This window comes from Schistocerca gregaria, chromosome 2 (assembly GCF_023897955.1).
Source record: "Schistocerca gregaria isolate iqSchGreg1 chromosome 2, iqSchGreg1.2, whole genome shotgun sequence".
Taxonomy (NCBI): domain Eukaryota; kingdom Metazoa; phylum Arthropoda; class Insecta; order Orthoptera; family Acrididae; genus Schistocerca; species Schistocerca gregaria.
In genome coordinates this window covers 432109408-432136835 of record NC_064921.1, presented here as the reverse complement: position 1 = coordinate 432136835, position 27428 = coordinate 432109408, and the positions used below count along the sequence as shown (strand labels likewise).

Genomic DNA, 27428 nt, shown 5'->3' with positions numbered 1-27428 from the left:
TGAGGTCTGGAACATGACAAGGGAATTAGAATTGAGAAAAATGGACGTAGCTGGTGGAATACTTAACTTTAATCCATTAATGGGGAACGTCACTCTTTATGGTACATGATTCACAATATCAATAGTACGGATACTGGCGCCTTGCTAGGTCATAGCAAATAACGTAGCTGAAGGCTATGCTAACTATCGTCTCGGCAAATGAGAGTGTAGAAGTCAGTGAACCATCGCTAGCAAAGTCGGCTGTTCAACTGGGGCGAGTCTCTCTAGACCTGCCGTGTGGCGGCGCTCGTTCTGCAATCACTGATAGTGGCGAGACGCGGGTCCGACGTATACTACCGGACCACGGCCGATTTAAAGGCTACCACCTAGCAAGTGTGGTGTCTGGCAGTGACACCACATTCCTCCCCCGCAAATCGGCGTAAGGCATAAGGCTTCCGCCCGCCGTGAGGAGGACGGCATGTTGACGTATGCGACGAGGTGGGGAGCCTAACAACAGGCGATGCTGTGCCACCCGCACCCTGCCATTCGGACCGCGGGGAGCTAGGAAACGCCTGAAAACCTGCTCCAGGGTGCACGCCAACATGTGGTGTATGCGCCCATAGAGAGACAGGAGGGGCCGAAGGGTCGACCTTCATCGGGCCGGGGCACCCGACGGGTGAAGACGACACAGGGTCCGGAGCGGGCAATAGTTCCATGTCGGAGGACAACTGGTCCCAGGAAGCCATCGGCGGCACGTGACCCAGGAAGGCGCCCAGCGGTTGCAGCGACGCGTCCACTGCGGGTGTCGCCAGCGGGAGAACAGGCGGTGGCGGCGCGTCACCATGGGGCAAAATGAAAGGCAGCGACAGTAACACCTGGGGCTGAGGCGAACCAGTAGATGGGTCCCCGGGGGCTGACCGGATGGCACCGTCGCTGAAAGCAGACGGGGAGCGGCAGATCCCGTGCGACGACAGAGGCGCAGCTGATTGAGATGCCGACGCATCTCACCAGAGGCCCCCAAAACCAGATACATAGCGTGTCCGAGGCAGCGAAGAATGCGCTCTGCGAGCCAACACCGTGAACCTCGCTAGTGGCGATAGTAGACAACTTCGCCTGGAGCAAAAGCAGGTGTCTGCCGCTGCACAGGAACCTGACGCGGCAGATGTAGCAAAGACATCAAGGTTCGATGATGACGACCGTGGAGGAACTCAGCCGGCAAGCGACCATCTCGGGGCTGAGAGCGATACGAGGACAAAAAGAGCAATAATGCGTCCTCCCAAGAATGTGACTCTTTCAACTTCAACATCTGTGACTTTGAAAGTCCTTACCAATAGTTCAGCGGCACCGTTGGACTGCGGCGAAAACGGCGCGGACATCAGATGTTGAATACCATTGGCCTTGCAGAATGACTGAAACTCTGCGGACATGAATTGTGGTCCATTGTCGGAAACAATAGTCTGTGGAAGACCTTCAATGCAAAAGATTGCAGACAACACTTGGATGATGGCAGACGATGTCGTGAAAGACATCCGGACCACAAAAGGAAAATTACTGAATGAATCTACCGACCAGCAAAATCAATGTGTAAGCGTTGCCAAGGGGAAGTGGCTTTTGGCCATGCAAAGAATTTCCGCGGTGGTGCTGATTGTTGTTCGGTACACACCATGCAAGAAGAGCACATATTCGTAATTGCGGCATCGATTCTGAAACAGGTAAAATGCTGACGAGCAAGTTGTTTCGTTCTCACTATACCCAAATGTCCTTGGTGGAGAAGCTGTAAGACAGAGGACTGTAACGAACGTGGTACCACGACCATGGACTGATCATTATCAGAACGCAACAGCAAAACACCACACTGTACAAAAAGTCTCTCCTTGTGAGCAAAAAATCGGCGAATCAACGGGTCCCCGATCCATGACTTAGACAAGGGCCATTGCGTAGCAACAAAACGCAGAACGGGAGCAAGGACAGGGTCGGCAGCTGTGGCTGTAGCTACACGACGAAAATCAATCGGAAACGATTCGACCACGTCATCGGTTTCCGCATCAATGAACATGCAAGCAAGTTCGGAGGAATCGAATGCCCTATCCTCAGCAACAGGCAAGCAGGACAACGCATTGGCGTTTCCGTGCTTAGCAATGGACCGATACAAGATATTGTAGCGGTACTGCGAGAGGAAAATAGACCAGCGAATGAATTTCTGCGCTGTACGTGGAGGTACAGGCTTGGTCGGATGAAAAAGCAATGTCAAAGGTTTGTGATCTGTGATTATTGTAAAGTGACGACAATACAAGAAATCATGAAACTTTGTAACACCAAATACGAGAGCCAATGCTTCTTTCTCGATCTGTGAATAATTTCTTTGCGCAGACGAGAGCAATTTGGGCGCAAAGGCAATAGGACGATCGTGCGATCCATCTTTGTGCACAAGCACAGCACCGATCCCGAAATCCGATGCATCCACCATCAACAAAAGGGGCTTCTGGGGATCGAATGGCGTGAGGCAAGTATTGGAAAGCAACACCGTTTTCAACTGGCGAAAGGCGCGTTCGCATTCCGTCGTCCAGACGAACGGAACACCCTTACGGCGTAAGCGATGAAGCGGAGCTGAAATGGAAGAGGCATGCGGCCCATAGCGATGGTAGTAATTTATTTTTCCCAGCACGCTCTGTAGCTGCTTCAAATTCTGCGGCGAAGGCAAGTCTTGTATGGCACGAAGGTGCGTGGGACTGGGATGTATGCCTTGGGCAATGAGTACATGTCCCAAGTATGGCAAGTCCCGAGCAAAAACCACACATTTGTCCTTGCCCAAGCGCAGACCATTTTGTCGCAGGACCCGAAATAATGTTCTGAGACTGGCCAAATGTTCTTCTTCCGTCTTTCCGGAGTTCACAATATCGTCCAGATAATTTGCTGCAGTAGGGACCGATGCACAAACAGTTTGTAGATATTGCTGAAAAAATGCAGGGGCGGATGCACACCCGAATGGCAGTCGTTTGAATCGATACAAACCAAGTTGCGTGTTAACCACCAAAACGCGCTGGGATTCTTCGTCCACCAGTATTTGCAAGTACGCATCTGCGAGGTCCAACTTTGAAAAATATTTACCCGGGCACAGTTTGTCAAAAAGATCTTCCGGGCGAGGTAAAGGAAAAGTTGCAATCACTAGTTGTGGATTCACTGTTGCCTTGAAGTCCACACAAAGTCTCAACTTACCGGAAGGTTTTTGCAAAATTAGTAAGGGTGATGCCCAGAGAGAAGCCTGCACACATTCAATTACACCTTGTGATTCCAATTTGTGTAATGTTTTTGCAACCTCATCTTGCGCTCTGAAAAATTTCGGTTGCACATTTACTTTCAGTTCCAAGTGTGCTTTATAGTTCTTAGCGCAAACAAGGCCCGGTGCAAAAATGTCTGCAAATTCTTCACATAGACGAGAAACACTGTCTGGGGTCAGTCTGGTTTACTGATAGGACCTGATTTACTATAGACAAGTTAAACAACTGAAATAAATCGAAACCAAACAAGTTCACTGCAGAAGAAGAACGAAGGACGTAAAATGACACAAGTTTTGCTTGTCCTTTGTATGTTGCCAGAAGGCTGCACTGTCCTAACACAGGGATATCTTGACCGGAGTAGCTATTTAGCGTAACATTTGCTGCACGCAACGGAGGTGTGCCCAGCAGTTTGTAAGTGTCTTAATTGATCAGTGAAACTGCAGCTCCGGTATCGAGCTGGAAAGGTATCACTTTGCCGTTAATGGCCAAGTCCACAAAAAGTTTATTGTCCTGCTGACGACAATAGCGACTGTCTCGTGCAACGTGAACTGACACTGGTACAGAATCTCGTGCGACTTGACGGGAGTTCTGGCGATGTCGACACACACTATTTTTGGGACGAACACAGTCACTGTTAGAGAGAGTGGCACTGAGCAGAGTGGAATGAACTACATGAATTTCCATGGGCGAAGTTTCGCGAGCCTGAGTATCCGTGGTTAAATTCCGATTCCAGCGCGCAGCAAAGGGCCTGGAACGGTTTTGAGCTTCCGATCTGAGCTTTTTCTAGCAAACACTCTGAACATGTCCTTTTTTAGTACAATAAAAGCAAATAGCTTGGCGTGACGGGCAATTCTCACGCGAATGTTTAGTAGCACACCGCGGGCATGATTTGATCACTGCATTAGCTTGCCGTCATGGTACACGTGCCTGAGAGCCTGGCGGCAGCGGCGCGGCCAGGCGTGAGGACTGTTTACTGTTTCGTGCAGCTCGCCCGGCGGGCCGGTTAACCTGACACACTGCTGGCGAAGTTTCAAATGATTCCTGATCAAAGTCAAGTGTGCCCTGCCGATCCAATATGTCCATCACTTGTTGAAGGGAGGGATTTACAAGTTTCAAAATCTGTTCCCTTATACGAACATCAGAAACGTTCTGTGCAATTGCATCACGTACCATAGTATCTGAATAAGGGAGTCCACATTGACACTCAAAAGCACAATCCCTAGTAAGGCCTTGCAAGGCTGCAACCCACTCCCGATTAGTCTGACCTGCCGTACGTTGTGTACGAAAGAAGGTATACCTTTTCGCAACTACATTGACTGATTCTTTGAAATATGCATCTAATGCAGACAAAATTTCTTCGTAGGACAGAGTTGCTACGTCGCTTCGGGGAAATAATTTGACTATCACACGGTACGTTTGAACCCCGATGGAGGAAAGGAGAGAAGGCTGCCGCTCGTTACCTTGAATTCTGTATGCGTCGAGATGGAATCCAAATTGGCGTGACCACTCCGTCCAGCTTTCCAGGGCAGCATCAAAAGGGCGAAAAGTGGGTGCAACAGCGTGTGGCGGCTGCATTAGCGGTGAAGCGGCTGCTGCCGCATCATTTTGCATCGCACGTTGACCCTGGACGAGCTGTCCAAGGGCATCCAGTAAGGGCTGCGTCTGCTGATTCTGTAAGCGATAAAATTCGGACAGTATATCTGTAGATTGTGGCGAAGCCATTACACATGTAAATCAGGGCAATATCGATACAAACGCGGTTATGCCTCATCGCCAATGATGTGGTTGGCAGGAGAGCCAACCGTATTGCTAAAGGAGGCCGAAATGCACGCGTCTCAGCTCACGCAGGCTGGCATGAGGTCTGGAACATGACAAGGGAATTAGAATTGAGAAAAATGGACGTAGCTGGTGGAATACTTAACTTTAATCCATTAATGGAGAACGTCGCTCTTTATGGTACATGATTCACAATATCAATAGTACAGATACTGGCGCCTTGCTAGGTCGTAGCAAATAACGTAGTTGAAGGCTATGCTAACTATCGTCTCGGCAAATGAGAGCATAGAAGTCAGTGAACCATCACTAGCAAAGTCGGCTGTTCAACTGGGGCGAGTGCTAGGAAGTCTCTCTAGACCTGCCGTGTGGCGGCGCTTGGTCTGCAATCACTGATAGTGGCGAGACGCGGGTCCGACGTATACTACCGGACCACGGCCGATTTAAAGGCTACCACCTAGTAAGTGTGGTGTCTGGCAGTGACACCACACATAGCTCTTAACATACATATTTTAAAACTCATGTTTATCACACATATTTGATTTAAATGATCATTCATGTCATATCCCTGAATTTGACCATTACTCCTGGGACACCATGTTTAGTGAAGGCATGCCCTTCCACCATGAATCAGGAGTATCTAACTGATTCAATTCTGCATAAAATAGTGGCCAATGGTACTGCTTCTCTTTGGCCTTCTTGGAGAAGAAACACAATGGCTGCCAGCACACACTTACATTTTGTTGTAGCACATCACCAACAGTGGGGAATAAGGCACCTACAAAATCGATAATGGTGTATCAGCAGTCAGATGTGCAAGAATGGTGGCTTGCATGAGACCTGTCTCTCAGGCTTCAAATTGTGCCTTTAGTTTGTCAGTCCAAGCAACAGGCATAGTACCATGCACTTTAGTGCCATCAAAGACAGCATAGAATAGCAACTGAGCCTCATCAGCGTGGGAAAAAGAACAGTAAATGTTTATCATCTTCTGATACTGATGCACTTCATGCACCCTTTTTGGGGCCAGCTGAGACGTAAGTATGGCGATTCGTTCAGTTGGTGGAACATCGTTTCACTGGCACCAATGTCGTATTAGCTGAATTTATGAGGATTCCATTGTTTCCAGGCTTCGGGAAACTATGCAGAGATGTCTTTCATGTTATTCAGAGGGTGTCAGTGCCACCAACACATCATCTGTGTATGTGATGCAGAAGTCTAATCCTTGCAAAACTTATGTGTCAAAGAGTTGAAAAGTCTGTACTGTATTCTGTTGGCCATAACACATGTATGGCAATGGTATTGTAGTTTTAGGAATATCATCTGTTGCCACAGGCATTTGGTTGTAGGCTTTTACTATGTTCAGTGTTGAGTTATCAATGCATCCCGTCATTCGACATACAAAATTTGTGAAGTGGTGCACAGGATAACAGCCAGAAATCTTTCTAATATTGGGTCCTCTATAATCGCCACCATCTGTTCAGTTATTTTGGTACTAGATGAGGGGGAGGATCCCAATTGCTTTCTGGTGGTCATGCCATGCTTGCTTGGGTCATTGCATTGAATTCTACTTTTGTGATGTGGAGTTTGTTGGGGGCCATCTGTCTGGGCTGTGACAGAACTGAAATACGAGATGTGATCCTGATGTGATTCACTGTTTAGTGGTAGGGTGATGGCGACACTCCATGGGTTGCATAACTGATGGGAAATTTTTCAGTTGGCACACCAGTGGCAGCAGTGTGGCAAGGAAGGGTACCAACAGATTGCTGCGCTGTGTGGGCTGTTATGAAACCTTCAATGATGTGACTTGTCCAAAATGATAGTGTTCCTCACATCAAGGACGATGTCAAAGGACAAGAAGTCTAGTCCGATAAAGTGTAAGTTACATCTGCAATATAAATCGCAACTTCAGTGACTGTCTTAACAGATGTCCAGTTTTCAGGAGCCCACATGTAGTTGTGAGTGATTTATTTGGTGCTGCTTAGTTGTAATTTGCATGTGTTCATGGTTGCCATTGTAAGTGGAAACTCACACATCTGACCCAGTGTCCACTAGAAACTGCACCTCAATGGTCCTGCCTGTGATCACTAAATGTTAGGATAGTTGTCCACATTGAAGCTGCTGGCAGACTTGCTCAAAGGGTGTGGTAGGATGATGTCTATGTTTTCCACACAGGAACACAGTGATCTGCACTTAAGTATCCTGTCTACAAAACCACGGTGGTAAATACATTGGTCCAGTCTGGTGAGGATGAGGAGCAATGTTATGTTCTCCCGGTGATGGAATGTGGTCTTGTGATTTGTATATATTAAGGGCTGTGACATGCTGTGCCAGCTTTTTGAGATAAGAGCTTTATGTAGTCCAGTCTGTTTCTGGCAGCTGTTGTATTAAATACCTGTGGAGTGGCAACCTCCAATACTTTGTCCAAGATCTCTGCCATATCAGTTAAGTTTGCCTCTGCATTACCAAGAACAGGTTGTGATGCAATTCCAGCAAGTGAAACATTTACACGGAGCACAGGAGTGGGTCTGGGATGTCCCGTCTGGCCAAGGTGCAGAAGTGTCACAGAAACTGTGATGACTTCCCATTGCCAATTTGTTCCCTCTGCAAAGATTGTGCTAATTGTTACATGCTGTAGAGGGAAATCCACATAATGAGCTCATCTTTTTGTTACTCGTACTTTCCAGAGGCAGGCAGTTTTGTGATGAGATCGCTAACCTCTGGTGGAGGGGCTGTCCAGTAGTACCACCACAGGTGCATATTTATTGGAGTCTTGCAATAGTCCAGCGGTGACAAAATGGCTTTTGATGTGTGTGAACCAAAGCTATAGACAATCCGTTCAGCAGGTGTACTGTGTTGATTTGCCCTACTGCATATTGAAAATATAACCTACGAAACAGCACATAAGTATCCTATGCCCTATATACAAATAAACAAAAAGTAGTGCCAGTGATATGTACTCCTTGGCAGATATTGTTTCACTAGACAAGATTAAGAATGGAAATTGACTTATCTCCCTTCGGCTTGATAATGCTGTTTCAGTATTATATAAAGCACATATATGTGACTGGTATATGTGTAAAAATCATGCACTGAAATTTACATTCAACCTGAACAAGTAGTATCTCTGCTCAGGTCAATGTACAAATACATAAATAGCAATTATGTAAGTCTTACCTATTTTTGATGATAAAATACTATATCGAAATCTCAATTACGAACCAGGTGGCTACAATTAAAATGCAGCTACTCACGGAGTTACAATGTGAACTGCAATTATCGTATGGCAGCAAAATGTGTTAGATATAAGGAGCATTCACAAAAAGAAGTCAGCTGGAGGCATAATTACAAAAACCAGTACTCGTATGTTAAAAGTATTAACCGTGGTTGTTGAGACACTTATCCCACTGTGACACAAGACAGTGAAAGGCTGTCTCACAAAATTCCCGGGGCTGCAATGTTAGCCGGCTCCGCATGTACAGCTGGATGTCACCGTCTGAGGTCAATCATATGCCTCTCAGAGCCTTTTTAAGGGGACAAAAAATGGCATAATAGCAGAGAGAGAGGTCTGGACTGTATGGAGGGTGGCCAAGAACCTACCATTTGAATTTCTGCAGGAATGCCGCGACTGTTGGCCGTGTGAGGTTTTTCATTGTCATGGAACAGAATGACCCACGGGTGAGATTTCCTGGTCGCTTTGATTTGATCGCTTGGTGAAGGATGTTCAAAGCTAGCGAGTAACGCTGGGCATTCACTGTTGTCCCATACTGCAGGAAATGAATCAGAAGGGGGCCATCTTGGTCAAAGAAAAATGTCAGCATAAACTTTCCTGTTCTCATGTGGATGGCCTTGGCTTTTTTGGGTGGTGATGACCCTGGATGCTTCCACTGGAGACTTTGTCATTTTAATTCTTGTTCCAAGTGATGACACCATGACTCATCTCCAGCCACCACTCGTGTCAGGAATGCACTCCCTTCCCGAGCATAGCGCTGCAGATGAGCAAGACAGTGGGCCATTCAACATGCTTCCTGGTGTGGTTGAAGACTGTGGGGCACCTATTGGGTACACACTTTGCACTTGTGCCTGCGTTCCTTCATGGTGGTCTGAACACTTCCAACGCTCAATCCGACTGTGGCAGCTATGGCTTTCACTGTCACTCAGTGGTCCTGGGTAATGAGTGCATCCACCAGCTGGATGATGTCATTGGAAGTGCAGTGTCATGCTGCAGACCGTGCATCATCGGCTGACGACACCCATCCTTTCCTGAAGCACTCGTGCCACGCCTTGACCCATGCAAGGGACATGCAGTGTTTGCCGTACACTTGTGACATTCGTCGATGAATGTCCATTCCTCCTACTCCTTCTGCTGTCAGAAAATGAACAACACTTCTTTGTTCTTCAATTGATGCCTCAATGTCACTGTTTGCAATGTGACTGGTAGTGTTCGACGATTGATGCATGGTGTTGCTGTCTCTGTATAGTCAAGTGACGTGCATGCAAACCCTCTAGCGATGGGCTTTAAATGCTCTGGTTGGAACCACACCTCCTGTCACTGGTTTGTACATTCCAGACTCCTGCTCATTTCTTTTTGAATGCCCCTTATATTCTAATGTGTTAATGCAGAACTGATTTACACTGGAAAAATATAGTTCCAATTTTGCCCACCTGATTCAAATCTGGTGCTCTGAATGTTAAAAGTATGTATAGAAATATTTCCATATGTAATACATTAGGAATGGGACACGGGCAGGAAAGCTAAACAAGTGAGAAAGGCATCATGTTTATTTTATTATTAACCACCACTTACATAATTTACTCAGTATGAGCACCAGAGACATTGATGAGGTGCTGCACCTGTAAAATGACATGATCAACAGTTGCTCACAGTAGTTCTGGTGGAATCTGAGCAATGTGTTCCTGTATATTGGCCTTCAGATCAGGTAGAGACTGAAAATGTTACTGGTAAACATGTTCTTTTAGATATCCCCAGAGCCAAATGTCACATGGATTCAAATCAGATGGTCTTGCAGGTCATCCATTTGGAAAACCTCTCGTGATAACGTATTCTTGTAAAGTTGCATTAAGCAGATCTTTCACTGGGTGAACGACATGAGGTGTTGCCTCATCTTGCATGACAACAGTGGTTTCCACACAGTTGTTCTCTTCCAAAGCCGGAATCGCTTTCTGTACGAGGAGGTCTCGATAACTTGCAGACATCACAGTACACCTGACAGGTCTTCTGGGTGCATTCTCTTCAAAGAACAACGGACTAAGGGTAAAGTTGCTTGTAAATCCAAACATCACATGCAGTGAGTGCAGTGACTCTTCATGCACAACATGTGGTTTAACAGTGCCCCAAATTCATCAGTTCTGTGTAATCACTGCACCCTGCATTTAAAATATGTCTCATCACTCCATAACATATTGCTAGGTCACATATCATCAACTTCCATCCATCCCAGAAACTGAAGAGCAAATGCAGAGTGTTGCTGCAAATTATGAGGTTTTTTGTTGACGTAGCATTTGGATCTTGTACAGGTACCAGTGTAAAACAGACTTCAAAATTTTCTGTACTCTTGACGATGGGATGGACAGCTCTCGTGACTCTGCATGACCACTAACACTACCCAGGCCATGTGCTGCATGGTCAGTTACAGCAACAGCAACCTCGTCAGTAACTTCCATCGGAATAGGACGCCGTCCTCTTCCAGCCGCCACCCATGTTTTCAAATTTGATTATCGTCTTCTTTAAACCATTTAATGACATCGAGTCTCTCCTCATACCTTTCAGTCAGCAATACTCCCTCAGTGCATTTTAAGTGCAGTCATCACATAAAACATTACCAGCGCACTGCCTATCTTCTCAATAGTCATACTGTTCACTAATGTTATGACGTGTCAAATGACAGTGTGGATGTCATACCGTCATACAAACAGTCCACAGTAACAGATTTGCACTTGGTGGTCAAAATTGGAACTAATTTTTTTTCCAGCATAAATTAGTTCCTTATTGACACATTAGGGTATGTAGCAAGTTTTGTTGCTACATGATAATTACAGCCCACACTGGATCTCCATGAGTAGCTGCTCTTGAATTATAACCACCTGATATTATCACCTTTCTTAAAGTTTCATTTGGCCTATCTTTTGCTACTCGTGAATCAGATTAGCGAAGATCTTCTTACTTACGAGTCATAGATGCAATTCACCTGAGAGTGCCCAGCTTCAGATACACATCATTCACATTTCATAAATTCTAATGCTTAGCTTTCTTTTCTTCCGTGTTTGCTCTACATTTCCTTTCCTCCACATATTTTTTGTCTTTGTAGACTAATATTTAATTAGAATCGGACTGTGAACTATTCCAATAGAACTAACACCTGATCTGAATCTACCACAACTAAATACAAGATAAATTTTATGTTTTTTCTTTGTTCTCTTTCTTTGGGCTTTGTTCTTGGAAAAATAACAATTTAGTTGTGAATATAGATCCAGCAGCCACTATAAATTAAGACACAAGGGAATTACTGACATTGGTTGTGAATGGACATTGATTTAAATCAATGGGAAAAATTGAAAATTTGTGCTGGACTAGGATTTGAACCCAGGACTCCTGCTTACTAGGAAAATAGGCTGACCTCTGTGCCATCTGGACACAGTGGTCATCGCAACTGCACGGACTAATCTAGCCTGCCTCCTGCCCAACCCAAATTCTCAACTTATGCACACACTACTAATGTAGTGCCCCTGGCCCATTACCCTCATTATTCATGGCATTTCACCGATTCCTGTAAGAGTTCAAGCCTGGAGGGTGCCTACACTGAAGCAATCATTGGCCATCCTCACTTTGATTGTATCCGAAAGAAGAGACACCATATATATATGGCCTCTTGTCTCTTCAGTGTAGATGTGTGGTAGGCTACAACTATTAAGTGGATGGATGAAATGTAATGAGCAATGAGGATAATGGGCAAGGGGGCACTACATTAGTAGTGTGTGGATAAGTCAAGAATTTGGGTCTGATAGGAGGCGTGCTAGGGTAATCCTTGCAGTTGCGATGACCACTGTATCAGGATGGTGCAGTGAGCAGTGCATCTGCCTAACAAGCAGGAGACCTGGGTTCAAATCTCAATCTGGAACAAATTTTCAACTTTCTTTATTGATTTAAGTCAGTGCCCACTCACAGCCAATGTCTGTAACGCATTTGTATCTTAATTTATGTTTTAATTCTTTTAATATTATTTTGACTTTTTCTTGAGGGCTGTAATGGTTTACTAATGCATAAACGAATGACTGAATGACAAATTGTAAATTTATTCTTTTTAACACTTTAATGACGATTAGTTTTATTTTCAAGTAATGTCAGGTACATGTGCTGAAATTGACCTTCAGTGTAATGAAATCTAATGGAGCCTTTCCTACAAAAAGTAATTGTTGCAACAGTGACTTTATCCCTAAAAATGTAGCATTTATCGAAATTGGTACCATTTCAGGCATTAGTGGCTAACACTGTATCCAAATCTTTGTTACAGAAGTGTTTGAATACTCAATTCAGCTTCCCATAAAGTGACTAATAGCACTGCACGCCGCCCTGTGTAATAATTCCTTAATGCTGCACTGAAAATGGAATTTGATAGAATAATCTCATTAAGTTGAGGGCAAGTGTGGCTCGCTATCAACTTGGACTTTTCAGTAATAATCATGCACTGTATGCTATAATGACAAATCTACTCATGAGTATTACACCAGTAGTCAAAACAGCTCAATAAATCCTGCATATACATTGAAAAAGAAACCAGTCCCGCTCAGAATGGTTATGTCAGAATCGCTACCACAGACTGGAACTAGCCAGAACTTACGTCAATCCAAAATATAATTCTCCATACACCAGTGAATGACATTTTAGTTATTATCAACAGATGACTGGATGTGATCATTGTAAGTTGTACCAGCCCAATATTTGTCTAATACAGTAACCTTGAACGAACCATTAACTCGAATTCTGTTTCATTGCCTAATAGTAAATTAACAGAATACACTAACAGCTCTAGGGATCTGCAAAATCTCAGTTTAGGTAACTTGTTGTAAATCAACCTGATGTCCTGAAGTCCACGGATAATCACATTTACCGTAGTCAGGTTTTTAGGCAGACTTGCAACACTATCCCGGCAGTCTAGTACTCGCCACAGTCCGCATGTGCATCTCGGCTGTGCTGCATTCCAAGTCCGTGTGTTGAGATACCTACTATCATTGTTTGGAGTGTTCCTGCATTGTTGTTGTCTCGCCACGTTTATCACCTCAGTTCTTGTTTCAGTGGCTAAACTATAGGAAGGTAGGAAAGGACATTGGCACTGGAGTGTTTAGCCATCGGGCGGGTGGATCTTGTAGTGAAAACGATTGAGGAACAGAGCTCACCATTGAAGCCTGTGTGCCATCTTGTCTGACAGATGTGTATCGAGGCTAAAGAGGGAAACAAAAGGTTGATGATCCATAACCAGGTGGAACTTGACACCAAAGAGAAACACAGGAAACTTCTTGAGAGCATAAACAATGGTGACGGCCTCCTTCCCAATTTGTGAGTAATTCTCCTGTGCTGACTTGAACATTTTTGAGGCAAAAGCATTGGGCAGTTCTGAACCATCTTTTGTGTTGAGACAGCATGGCTCCCACATCATACTGTGATGCATCAGTAGCCACAACAAGCTGGCATGGGGTGAAATGCAGACTGTCTTTCAATTTATGAAACAGTTGTTCACAGGCAGGATTCCAAACAAATGAGCCACTGTTCGTGAGCAATTGATTGAAAGGATATGTTACTCTAGATGCTTGTGGCAAGAACTTGTGGTAATATGCGACTTTGCCTAAAAAAAATGCCTGGAGCTTCTTCACATTAGTAGGACTTACTAGGCCCTCAATAGCTGGTATATGACTGTTTGTCGACTGTATCCACTGATGGCAAATGACATACACTGGTGTTTTATAGAGGGTTGTAAGAAGTTTAACTTATCCAAATTGCATTTGAGACTTGCACGGTCTGAGACAGAAGCTGAAAGTTGTAAAGATGGTCCTCAGTTGTGGGACCTTTGAAAACAACTTCATCAAGGTTGTGGTCTGTGCCATAAACTGTCCAAGAACAGGAATTTGTTGCTGGTTATAACTGACAAGATGGCCTGAAGTTGGAGGCATTGGAGGGAAACTGCAAAGCAGTTAAGTGTCAGAGGTCAAAAGCGATACTGCCGTGCCTGTATCCACTTCCAATTGAAGGGGCGTACTATTGATACATGCATTGATGAACAATTTCTTAGAAAAAATTTCAAAATTGTCACATACATGTCTAACAACATTAATGTCTACCGAGGGCTGTGTGTGTGTGTGGAATGTTGCAGCATGGCGTGCTGTAGTCCCACGACTTCCTATTCCGAAGACATGCTGGGCCCCATGTGCCTATTGTCATCTAAGTTGACAGTGACCATATCATCCTAGAAATCTAATAGATGTCCTGCAGTTCAGGAAACTTCAGATGCTTGTGCTAACTTAAGTACTTCTTCTAAGGAGGGGCTTCAAACTGCAGTGCCCATTGGCAGATTTCTTTATCGGGGGCCAAACTGGTGATAGCATCCTGAACCATTATGTCTGCATAAGATTCCTTAATTGAGCATAATGAAATGATGTGTGTGACTAACTTTGCAGCTCCACAGCCCAAGTCCGATATGATTGATAAGGTTGTTTCCTGCACTGAAAACATTCCACTGTCACGGAAATCACAACTATATTTGCAATAATAAAAAGTCAGCAAACTACAAATTTCATTGAAGGACAGAGATGCAGGGTCCTGACGCGGGGGGGAGGGGGGGGTTCGCTAACTTGGCTAACAAATGCTACATTTGTGGAGAGATCCACAACAGAATGAGAGCTTTAAGAAATTCAGCATCTATTACCTTGAAGTCTGTGAAGTGCTACAATAGGCATTTCTCATACGATTCCCAGTTTTTGGCAGCATCTTTGTAAGTGGGGAAAGATGGCAGAGAGGCCAGCAAATTTCATGCCCACATTAACAGGCCTGTAACATTCTAGCCAAATTGGCTGTGTGTTAGTGCTCCTGCATTTCCAACCATCTCTGGCTTTCGAGCCGCTGCTGCTGCAGTAAAACTTCATCAAAAATACCCATGTAAATAATGAACTGTACTCATCACCACTTGTATAGTAACACACACAAATAAGTAAGCATAGAATAACCAAATCATTTTAATGAAATCATTGGCTCTAAGTTCCATACAGAGTATGTGTACATAGCTGGGATGAGTCTAAACACGTGTGCACAAGAGTGGAGTCAAGTGAGCATACAATGAACCATAGCAGAATGAGGATTATAATAGGTAGGTTACTACTCTTAACTCATAAGGTAGTGCTGTCTATTGGTTGTGCACACTGATCCTCATGCAATACTGTTATCATTATTTGGTTGTGTTGCCACGTAGCAGCTGGAACTGTACTGCAAGATGCCAGCAGGGGCAAGTTGAATCATAAGAAGATGACTGGTGACCCACATCTTCTTATGTTCATGCCCAGCATGAACATGTGTTCTTAAGCTAGATAAAGAGTGCAAGATTGAAAGCTATTGAAGTCTTTACCTTTATCTGTAGCTATGGACCTTACATCAATTGATTGCCTTCCTTTATTTATTTTTTTTTAAATAATGAAGTTTTTGATCTGATGAAATGGAAAAACAGTTGCAGAGCACAACAACGTGCTTATGTATGGAGGAGCCTCTTTAGATGTAATACCAAAAATACAACACTAATACACAATGAATATGCTTTTTTTTTCTTCAAATTTATTTTACAGAATTTGATCAAATATTCAGTTACATTTCTGAATGTACCTTTCGATCATGTTCGACAACTGCTAGCTTTGTGATCGAGACTTTTAAGAAAAGTGGTGAAATATTCAGTTGTGTAACTTAAACAGCTGCAGTGATATTCTGAGTAAATTCTGTAATGAATTATTATTCTTTTTTATAATTTGACACTGAATGTGAGATATCTGTTTCAGGGTGGTCATCAGCATCCAACTGTTCAGCACCTGGCAGTATCTCATTCAGGGGTGCGCCTAGTGCGGCAGGACAAGGCGTCGTCCACCCATGATGCCCTCACTGTCACTGACACTTTCAGGTTAGCCTATATTTTCACTCATTTATCGAAAACATTTTTTTCTGATTTTTCTAGTCATTTCTAAAGGTATAATGTGACGGCGATATCCTCAGTTCTCCACTTCCCTATATTTGCCTGAAACTATTCCTGATTGAAAGCTCACTAAATACCACAATGCAAGATTTTCACTATTTCAGTTTGTGTTATCTGTTCCTAATGAGTTAACTGTACTCTTCAGAGTGTTGATGTTCACTGCCAAGCTTGTAAAACAACAATATACCTTCTTCTGGTCATGTCACAGACTGCTGGCTTCAGCTGCCAGAGGTTGTGCTCATGTGTGTGTGTGTGTGTGTGTGTGTGTGTGTGTGTGTGTGTGTGTGTGTGTGTGTTTTGTCTATTTTCAACAAAGGCCTTGTTGGCCGATATCTCATTTTGCACCCTCTTTTTGTTGTGCTATATGATGAGTAGCAACTATCCTTTTCTGATATTGTTACATTCCATCCTGGATTCTCTAGTTGATTCATTTTATTTTAAAGTGTGTTGCTTCCAGTCACAAAATTGATCAATGCAGTCATGAAAATTTAACTTCCATTGATGATTACTTTGTATGTCATAGCCATATGCTCATTTGAAAGTTATCTGTAAAATATATCTTCAGGCTCCTTTCCTTTATGTTTTTATTTCCACGTCCTCTTTGTGATCTTATGGTCTTCTTTGGTTTTGAAAGTGTTAATCTGTTATCTCAGAGAACAGTTCTGGTTTCTCATGGATGAAAATAAATATTAAAGTTGGATCAGACATCGTCATGTTTTGCTTTCATAGACCTCCTGCCTTAGGAGCAGTTGTGGTGGAACATCTGAGAGAAAATTTGGTGAATACTTTGCATACATTTCCTGTTCATGTTGTAGTATTAGGTGGAGATTTCAAGTTACCAGCCATAGACTGAGAGACTTGAGTGATTAAAGATGGGTTGTAGGGGCTGTGAATCATGTGAAGTTGATTTAAGTGCCTTATCCGAAATTTACCATGAGCAGCTAATCAGAGAACTGACTCATGAAAATAATGTCTTAAATATCCATGTCACCAACAGGCCTACATGTTCTGACCCAGTGGAGAACAGTGAATCAGTGAGCATAGGGCTGTTACTGCATTACTGAATACAGTTGTAAATATGAATATAAAGAAAGGTCGGAAGATATATCTGCTTAGCAAGAATGATCAGAAACAGAGTTCAAATTACCTGAGCAGACAACCTGAAAAAATCTCTCCCAAACTGAGGATGTTGAGCATCAGTGGTCAAACATCAAGAATATTGTACAGTATGCTTTAGATAGGTAAGTGTTGAGCAAAGTTGAGAGGATGAGGGAGACCCGCCATTGTTCTACAGTTGTGTTAGGAAGCTGCTGCTAAAGCAAAGAGAGCTTCACTGTAAATTTAAATGTAGCCAAAGGCATACAGAGAAACAAAAACTTAATGATGCCAAAATTAGCTTAATGAGAGTCATGCGTGAAATGTTCAACAAATTTGCAAGTAAAGTTCTATCTACGAACTTGACAGAAAAACCTAAGAAGTTTTGGTCTTATGTTAAATCAGTAAATGGATCGAAACCACCTGTCCAGACACTCAGTGTGACCACAATGGCACTGAAATGGAGGCTGACTCAGAACAGGTCGAAATACTAAACATCTTTTTCCAAAACTGTTTCACAGGGTAAAATCGCATTCTAGTACCTACTTTACATCACCAAACAAATGACAAAATGGTTGATATTGAAACATGTGACAATGGGGTAAAAAAGCATTTGAAATCGATCAACAGAGGTAAGGCCACTGAACCTGGTGGGATACCAGTACATTTCTGCATAAAGTATGTGAAAAAACTTGCCTGTCTTCTAGCAGGAGCATACCTTAGGTATCTGGAAGAGCAAAGTGTTCCTGATTATTAGGAAAAAGCACAGGTCATTCCCATTTTCAAGAAGGCTCAATGAATGGATCCACAAAACTATAGGCCTATACCTCTGATGTCTGTCTGTTGCATAATTTTTGTACATGTTTTATACTGGGATATTGTGGTATTTCTAAAGACCAAAAATCTCCTCTGCAGGAATGAACATGAGTTCCAAAAATAATGGTTGTGTAAAAGCCAGCTTGCCAAGGGAGTGTTATAGGACTATTCCTTTTCACATTGTATGTAAGTGACCTAGTGGATAACATGGAAAGTTTCCTGAGGCTTTTCACTGGTGATGCTGTTGTGTAGAGAGAAGCTGCAATGCTAGAAAATTGTAGCAAGGTGCAGTAAGACATGTGGAGGATTGATTTTTGGTGCAGGTATGGGCAGTTGGCTCTCAACATAAACAAATGTAATGTGTTGCACATAAGTAAGCAGAAAAACCCATTATTATTTGATTACTCCAATCCAGAACAATAACTGGAAGCAATCACATCCATGAAATATCCATGAGAATGCTTATGGAGAGATGTCAAGTGGAATGACCATATAAAACAAATCGCAGATAAGGCAGGTGCCAGACTGAGATTCATAGGAAAGATGTTCAAGAAATCATAACGTGTAGGCTGTCACGGCCGGCGTCTTCAGTAATTAAAACTTCCGGGCTAAAAGGGAGAAGTATTTCTACTATTGGACCACGGCCTCTTAGCCCGGAAGTTTTAATTACTGATGTTTAAGAAATGTTGGTCATTTATAAAGGACATAGCTACAAAACCTTCGTTTAACAAATACTTCAATATTGCTCATCAGTCTGGGATCCATAACAGGTATGATTAATAGAGGAAACAGATAAGGTCCAAAGAAGTGCAGCGCATTTTGTTACAGGGTCATTTAGTATGCACAAAAGCATCACGGACACACTCTGCCAACTCTAGTTACTGACATTGTGAGAGAGGCATTCTACATCATGGAGAGCTTCACTATTAATGTGCCGAGAGTACACATTCCAAGAAAAGTCAGTCTATGTATATCTTATATATCTCGTGTGAAAGACCACAAAGGTAAAATTATAGAGATTCAGTCTCTTACATAGACTTACTAACAACTGTTCTTCTCGTGAACCATTCACAACTGAACAAGGAAAATAGGAAGTGATAGTGGTACACAAAGTACCTTCTGCCGTATACAAGAGGAAAAAAATAAATAAATAAACAGAACAAAGAAAAGAATTGTGTGTCAGTGGAAGAGCTAAATGTGTGTGTGTGTGTGTGTGTGTGTGTGTGCATATGTCTGTGTGTTGTTGTTCCCCCCAACTACAGGGTGGCACAGTTAAAAGTAGCCCAGCTCCCCTTTGAATGCGAATGCAATATTTCGACTTCTGAAATAGAGTGAATAGCCAGAGCAATTGACAGTTTTATGAAGTGCTCAATTTTTAGGATTCTTCTGTCAGAATTTCAGTTTATTTCATCACTGATGTCAGATATTTCTCTTTGCGGTCTCAAAATGACTTTCTTGATAACGGAAAGAACTGAAATTGTGGAAGCATTTGTGAAAACAGGTTGGATTGATACAAAATTTTTGGGGTCAAGTACTGGATAGAGGACTACCAGCAAAGAGAGCAATACAAAGTCTGTATAAAAATCGGCACACCCGTGGATCAGTGCAAAATTCAAAACGACAAAGAATTCCTTCAGTTTGCACACCAGAAGCTATTGCAAACATTCGGTGAAGAATTATTCAGAGCCCAAACTCTTCACATAAATTGGACCAACAGGTGCAAGTGAGTAGGAGGTGTTGCCAGCAAAAATTGAAAAGTCTTAATCTGAAGCCACATTCTGTGACAATTGTGCAGCAATTACGGGAGGATGCCAATCAGAAACGTGTATATTATGGTATGTGCCTTTTGAATAACACCAACAACAGTTTGTTAGACCCTCTCCATTACACTGTGAATAATGATGTGTGGTCTCACCTTTCTGGCCATGTGAATTCACAGAACACGAGGTACTGGACAATGGAGAACCCTAACATTGTGTATCAACAACCACTCTGTTATGAAAAAATTGGCCTTTGGTGCAATGTAACAGAAACACACATCATTGGACCGATATTTTTTGACACTACCCACAACACATTTGCATATGTTGAAATTTTTGATGCATTTTGTGCTCAGATATCTGAATATGAAAGACAATACTGCTTCTTCCAGCAAGATGGGGCAACATATCACATGTCTTAGGTACCAGTGGAACAAATTCATGATGTTCTCACTGAGGAACGAACTGTCAGCAAATATTTATGGCCACCACTTTCACTGGATCTAAAAACATCTGATTTTTTTTTTCCTGTGGGGTCACTTGAAGAGCAAGGTCTATGAAGCAAAGCCACACACAATACAGGAACTGAAAGACATCAGTCATGAAAATGCAGCCTTTGATATTCAAATTTTAGTCAGGGTGTATCTGAATATGTTTAGATGTGCACAGCTGTGTATTGATGTTGTAGAGGGTCACTTTCAACATCTTCTATAAATGTATTTTCACCGTATTTTTCATTGTAAATAAATGATAAGTCCATTTCAGCTCTTCATTTCTGTAATTTCACTGCATTTCCATTACACTTACGTGGGATACTTTCATCTGCACCAACTGTATAATCGCCACATGTTGAAATGTTTTCTTTAATCTCCAGTAGCTGTAATAGTCTGTGCTGAAACTAGCTATAATGTTATCGTACAATATGATATTGCAGTGCCTGTGTTGTTCAGAAGTAGAATGCAATGTTCCTTCAGACGTGCATCCATTATACAGTTGATGGTGCCCATATTCACAACTGGGAATACATTGCATATATCTATAATATTGTGTCACTATTTTAATCTTTGGAAATGTGATTTTGTGGCGGCCTGTGGCTTTATTTGGAATTTATCTTATCACAGCTTTGACGAGATTGCTGAAACATCTGTACCAAAGAGCAGTGCAATACAGCTGATTCTGACGTCAGGTGTACGTATCTTGTTATACACACACAGAGCCAACCAGATTCAGTCAATGATTGACAGGTACCAGCTGGATTATGATAAGGTAAGCTGCAACCTGTTTCTTTTTTTATTATAGCTAACATTATTATTACCTTCAGCTGTAAAATTGGTGTAGCACAGCAAGGTGAGTACAAAGGTTTTGTTACACACCCTTGGAGAATGTAAATGACTTTAAATATTCATGATGGTAGCTGAGATCTGTATTTGATGAAGAATTATGCATACTGTGGCAATAGTTACAATTGGAGTTAGCACCAATTTTTAAGAAGATGGTAGTAGAACAATTTAAAGTTAAGTTACATAAATTTTGTGAGGCTTCGTTTGGATAAGCTCGATCACAGCGACCGGCAGCATGTTTCTGTCTATTTTATTTGTATACCAGCACTCGCTCAAAAAGAAATGGTTTAATTTTATTGCATTTTCTGGCCTGCATTCAAAGGGAAGTGGTATAATTTTTATGTGATTTCCAGTTGGTATTTGAGGAAAAATGGCATAATTTGTGTTATTTATAATGTGTTGTAGCACATTAGTACATGAATACTGACCACCTCTGCTTCAAACAATTTTGTATTGGTTTATATTTATGAACATGCTACTACAAATCAGAACCATAGTAATACCAAAAGAATGGGAAGCAATTGATGTTAGAAAAGCCAGTGGTTGGTAGAGGTTTGCTGGAAAAGTCTGCGATGTTCAGTGAAGAAATGATTGTGAACATCTTGAGGAATTCTTATATAGCTGCATGGTGTCGTTTTAAAAAAAGGTTCAGGTGGTATAATTGGAACAGAGAATTACTTCTTTTACAAAGATATTAAGGTGTTTCACAAAATAGTGTGGGTTTTGCTTTAAGTTTGACTTTTTATGTAACCTTCTCCTGTGTGTTGGCCACAATTGACTACTATGCTTAAAAAAATTCATGAAATAACTTTTTGTTTTATTTAAAGGGCCTATATTTTGTATATCCAGTGTAAGCATAAAGCCATTTCTTCTTTATATTGCCACACTTTCCCTTTGCTGCCTGTGTTTGTTCAAAGAAATAGTAATGTTACTTTTGTATGCAAAATTGTAAAGAACCACACAAGGATTGTTACTGCAGTTTCATTGCAATGATTGCAATGCCTGCTGTGTACTGTCTGTAAACCACCACATTTGTTTACACTAAACTACCAGGTTTGGGAAGAAATATTTTACCCATTTGTAAACATCACCTTCAGGGTCATTGGACCATGACACTGCAGCCACAGCTCTACTTTTGTAGTTTCAGTTGGTCATGGGCAGTGGAGCGTGTGGCTTACTTTGCTGGTTTTCTGAGATTGCTTCTTCTCTTGATACTTTCTGCCTTATTCATTTAACAACAGACTGAAATATATGTAGCACATAAGTGACAGGATAGCATTGTGAGAATATAATCTGGATGAGAAATCATAAATTCTATCACACTGTCAGAGCCCTTGCTTATTCCTGCTCATTGCTGCATTTTTGTTTTATTCTTTAGGTAAAGTGTGAAAGAATGAGTTTAAAAAAGTACAAATACAAGCAGTTTTAAATTAGTGCATGGGAAGTGTATAAGATTTAGGGAAATACTTGTGAAAAATATTTTGTCAGTTACCACATTTGAGGCAACTCAAAAGGAGATATTCTAGAGTACATGTTTTGAATTATTATGACTGTTCACATGGCAAGTTTCCTGAAGATCTACAAGCCTATACATCGACACAACTTAGAGTTCTCTGTAATTGCTAAAGCTATGCAATTTCTTCTTCACTGTCCACTGCCTTTGTGACTCATTCAAGAAAATGGAAGGATAACTTACCTTTTGAAGGAATCCAAAGTCTTTATAAGTTGAGATAATAGATAATGGAAGAGTAAATTCATTCTGGAAATGAAAGATTAGTTATTCCTGTCTCATTTAGCAATAACAATTTTCAACTTCCTTTCTTCAGCATAATTATGAAGGTGATTATGACGTAAATCAGTACAATAAAACTGTGAAGAAACATTGCCAAGGGTAACTATGTTCAGAAAAAAGTGCAAAGTTGCAGAGTGTGACAGGAGGATGTTACTACTTTCCAGAAGGTGTTGACATATTAAATATGTAAACAAGCTTTTGTGTTACTGAAATATGTTCCCTTTTCACTAGGTACAACAAAAGTGTTTTGAAACATAGTGTACTGTTACCCAGTGGCAAAGAATGTAACTATGAAGAGCTTGTAATCAGAACAGGCTGAGCAATGTATACTATGGCCTTGAGGAATCATACACAATTGACAACTACCATTGTGTTTACATTGTGGAGTGAAACAAGTGAGGAGAAACAACTTTCACAGCTGTTGGAAGTTTTTATTCTTGTTATGAAAGCTGAAAGTGGAGCTGGTCAGTGAGGCATGGCATGAGAAGACCTTCCACAGACAGTACTGATCAGTCTGTCTTGACTGTTGGTTTGAATCTCATCCAGTGACTGCAGGGACAGTAATAATGTTATCACCACAGTGTTTTCTCTGGCTTGTTGAACTTCCAGAAGCTCCTCAGTTACCACCACCACCATTACCACCTCCACAACTGCCGCAACATTTGCAACAACAGTGTCATGGACCAGTACTGTTAGCACCAGAAGTTGGACCTATCTCAACAGTTATGTGTAATGCATTGACTGTTTTGGAGGACTGGTATGAAGCAGTGCGATGTGCTAGGACTTTAGGACTTGTTCTGGATCTTTATCGGGCCGTAAGTGCAGGAATAAACCCATCTGACTGGTGCTCAAAGGTAAAAGACATTACATTAAGTCTTCCAGTTTCCCCTCCCCTCCCCTAACCAATTTAGTCGTTTGGCTTTTATTACTGTGTTGTTAATTTAGTGTACTGGTTTGTATCAACAGTTGTGTTTGCTGCATAAAAGAAAGTTATTTCAAAATTTAATTCTGTCATTCATAAGATATCTATGGTACAATGCAGCTTTAGTGATATGGGGTATAGGGTAATAAAGGTAGTAAGGGATCCTTTGAGATTTATGTGATAAGACTGAATTCAGTGAAAACTGTTTGTTAACACACTATTGCATACCTTTGGATCCTTAGTAGAGGACAACTGGTCCATCAGATTTATACTGTCAGAGCACTATTACTGCATTGTAGTGTTCTGAAATACTAAGAAGGAAATGTAAGTGACACTGAATGTTTCAGTTGATCCTGGGGACAGTTGAGGCAGGAGATTTGGGTTTGAATCCCAGTGTTACAGATTTTCTGTTTTCAGGGGAGAGATATTATTTACATGGATTTGTGGACACATTCTTTAATAACATGCTCTTTTAAGCACATCAGAGTCTGTTATGGTAGCAGGATTTCTGTTGGAATCTCTCTCTCTCTCTCTCTCTCTCTCTCTCTCTCTCTCTCTCTCTCTCTCTCTCTCTCTCTCTCTATTTGCCTATGTATCCATCTGTCTACCTATCTCTAATAGGAGACAGACTGACACAGTAATTGTTTGTCATAAAATGGGGTAGTATTGCAGGAAAAGATGATGTGAATATTTCAAGCAGCTGGTAAATGATAGCAAACCTTTAATTGTGTTGTAGTTTTCTCTGATAATGTATTTTTTGTGACATAGATTAGCTATTGAAGAGAAAAGAAAAAGAATTACTAGAAAATTGAAAAGAGGATATTTTATGTTCTGTTTCATACAGAAATATAATTTGCTAAATATTTTATATCTGTTATGACAATATGAAAAGGATAGATCGCTGCTCACCACTTAGAGGAGACACTGAATCTCAAACAGCCACTATGGAAAAGAATGCTAAAATATTAAGCTTTTGGGCAGAGTCCTCTTTTTGACATAGAAAACACACACACATTCACACAGGCTCAACTTCTACACACATGTGCACTGTTTCCAGTCATTGAAGCCTGACTTTAACTCGGTGCCTGAAGACAGTGGCCATTTGTGTGTGAAATTGTATGTGTCTGTGTTTTATATTTCAGGAGGATGACTTTGTCTGAAACATTAAAATTTTACCACAGTTTTCTTCTTGTGCCTGTCTGTGACTCAACACCTCGTCTATGTGATGAGTAGCAGTCTAACCTTTCAATGTTGTTCTTATTCAATGTTGGATTTTTTCATTGTTTTATTTCTGTTATGACCATTTATTTGTGGAAATCAGGCTCTAGATAGGCACATAGCGTTAGCAGTGTAAAGTCGTGGTAATCCTATGTGTGGTTCAGTCTAGGGATGACAGTAATGGGCAAGGGTGAAAATTATTGACAGCACATAGCCTACATGTCTCGGATACCATCAGGCTGGCTGGCAAAGTTAATATCCACATTCAAAAGACAGTGTGTCTTGTACATGCCCATTTGAAACTGACAAGTAGTTTAGTAAAATACAGAAGTAACTTAAAGGTGCCTTTGCATTTGGGTGAAAAAAGTTGGAGTGTGACTCATTCAACTGATTTATCTTAGGTGTTATGTGGTAAAACTGAGAAAAGCATCAATATTACTGAAACATGCGAAACTTGTTTCTAAACTGAGAGAAGTATAAAAATTGCCGAAAAACATAAACATTGCATTTTAAATATTTTAGAAATGACATCATGTAACACCTCAAGCTACTGTTCAATTTATTATTAATTATTGTGCAGCTGGTCTCAGTCAAAGACCATTATGCAGCAACTGTTGTAGACACATTACTTTTTTTATATATATATATATTTTTTATTATAGTTGTCATATGATGGCTTTTGCAAATGCCACATTGTTACAAAGGTATAGTACCTTTCATATTTGTGAACAAAGATTTAACACATAACATGTTTAACAATAAAGGTTAATACATAATATATACAGCTTAAAATGTTTTCAGTGGAAACAGGCAATTATTTGCTAGAAAAGTATTTAATCTTGTTTTAAATGGATCCCCAGTATGTCCTCTTATTGATTCTGACAGTTTGTCGTACCACATTGAGCCACTGAGATACCGACTATGGTCTGTTACTTCTAACTTTTTTTGCAATAACTGTACAAATTTTTTGCGATGTGATTACATACATCATAACATTTGGTTGTGTCACTCTAATGGCTTACAAAAAATGTGACAAGTACACACACGCACACACACACACACACACACACACACACACACACACACACACACACACACACACACACACACACACAGTGAGGTATTTATTTTTGGTTCAGACATCACGGCAGTTTTCCCGGGATCCAAGACCATGTGTCAGCGTTACAGCTGTCTTTTGTAGCACCAGTATTCAGTTCAAGTTTAATTCAGCAGAAGAAACCCACAGCTTTATCCTATAACTTATAAATGGGAAAATTCTCCAGCAGTGCATTGTTCTGATTACATTCAATTTTAGACATTTGGCTAAACAGCTACAATGCACTGCTTATTTTCCTGCAAATGTAGCTAAGATGATTTTCATTACCATCCAAGTATAGACCAAGGAATATCATTCCCTATATGTGAAATTCCATAAGTACATCTGTGGAATGGGTTGGCTGTTTTAACTCCAGTAGCTGTAATTTAATGGTATTTATGTTTAGGTCTTGGTTACTAAAATATTTAGTCACCTCAGATATCCCGTGTGTTAGAAAATAGGTTATTCCTCCTCATTGTTACCATAAAATGGTACAGATATGTCATCTGCATAAGTAATTATTTAGGAATTAGAAGGATGTATAACATCATTCACATACATAAGAAAAAGAAATAATCCCAATATTGACTCCTGCTCCACACACTTCATTACTGTTTCAGTCATGGATGTTGGTATTTCTCACCCCATCTTAATTGTTTTAAATGTGTTTATTGTTTACAGTTTTTTAGGGAAGTAGGTAGGAGTTCAAGAGTCAGATTGATTCTATAATCTTCATTGTCATATAGTTAACCTTACCTGTGTTTGCCACACAGATATCTGGCTTTCTGCAGTGCACTTCACTCTTTTGCATCTGTTACCTTGTATAAACTTATCAATTAAGAATGAAAAACAATTCAGTACCAGTGCAGAGTCCACATAAATGCCACTCAAACCATTTATCTAAAAATGGCACCAGTTGCCTGAGACTGCAGTCATGTGTGTGTGAATTGCATTTGTGTGTGTGTGTGTGTGTGTGTGTGTCTGTCATCTATTTTTTACGAAGGCCTTTTTGTTGTGCCTCTCTGTGACTCAGCATCTCCGCTATATGGTGAGTGGTTGCACAAACCATTTGTTTTCAGAAACCTTAAAATTAAATTATATAATAATGGCATGAGTCTT

The 27428-nt window shown here is 41.3% G+C and overlaps 1 protein-coding gene across 8 annotated transcripts in view; it reads left to right on the top strand.

Annotated features, from left to right (window-relative positions):
- The window catches only part of LOC126324633 (unconventional myosin-XV), a 921967-nt gene that overhangs the window by 719407 nt on the left and 175132 nt on the right, over positions 1–27428 (top strand). For all 8 annotated transcript variants that reach the window (XM_049995079.1, XM_049995082.1, XM_049995077.1 and 5 more), the window contains 2 exons: positions 16080–16198; positions 21063–21207. In XM_049995079.1, coding sequence (XP_049851036.1) covers positions 16080–16198; positions 21063–21207 — 264 coding nt within the window. The remainder of the gene's footprint in view (positions 1–16079; positions 16199–21062; positions 21208–27428) is intronic.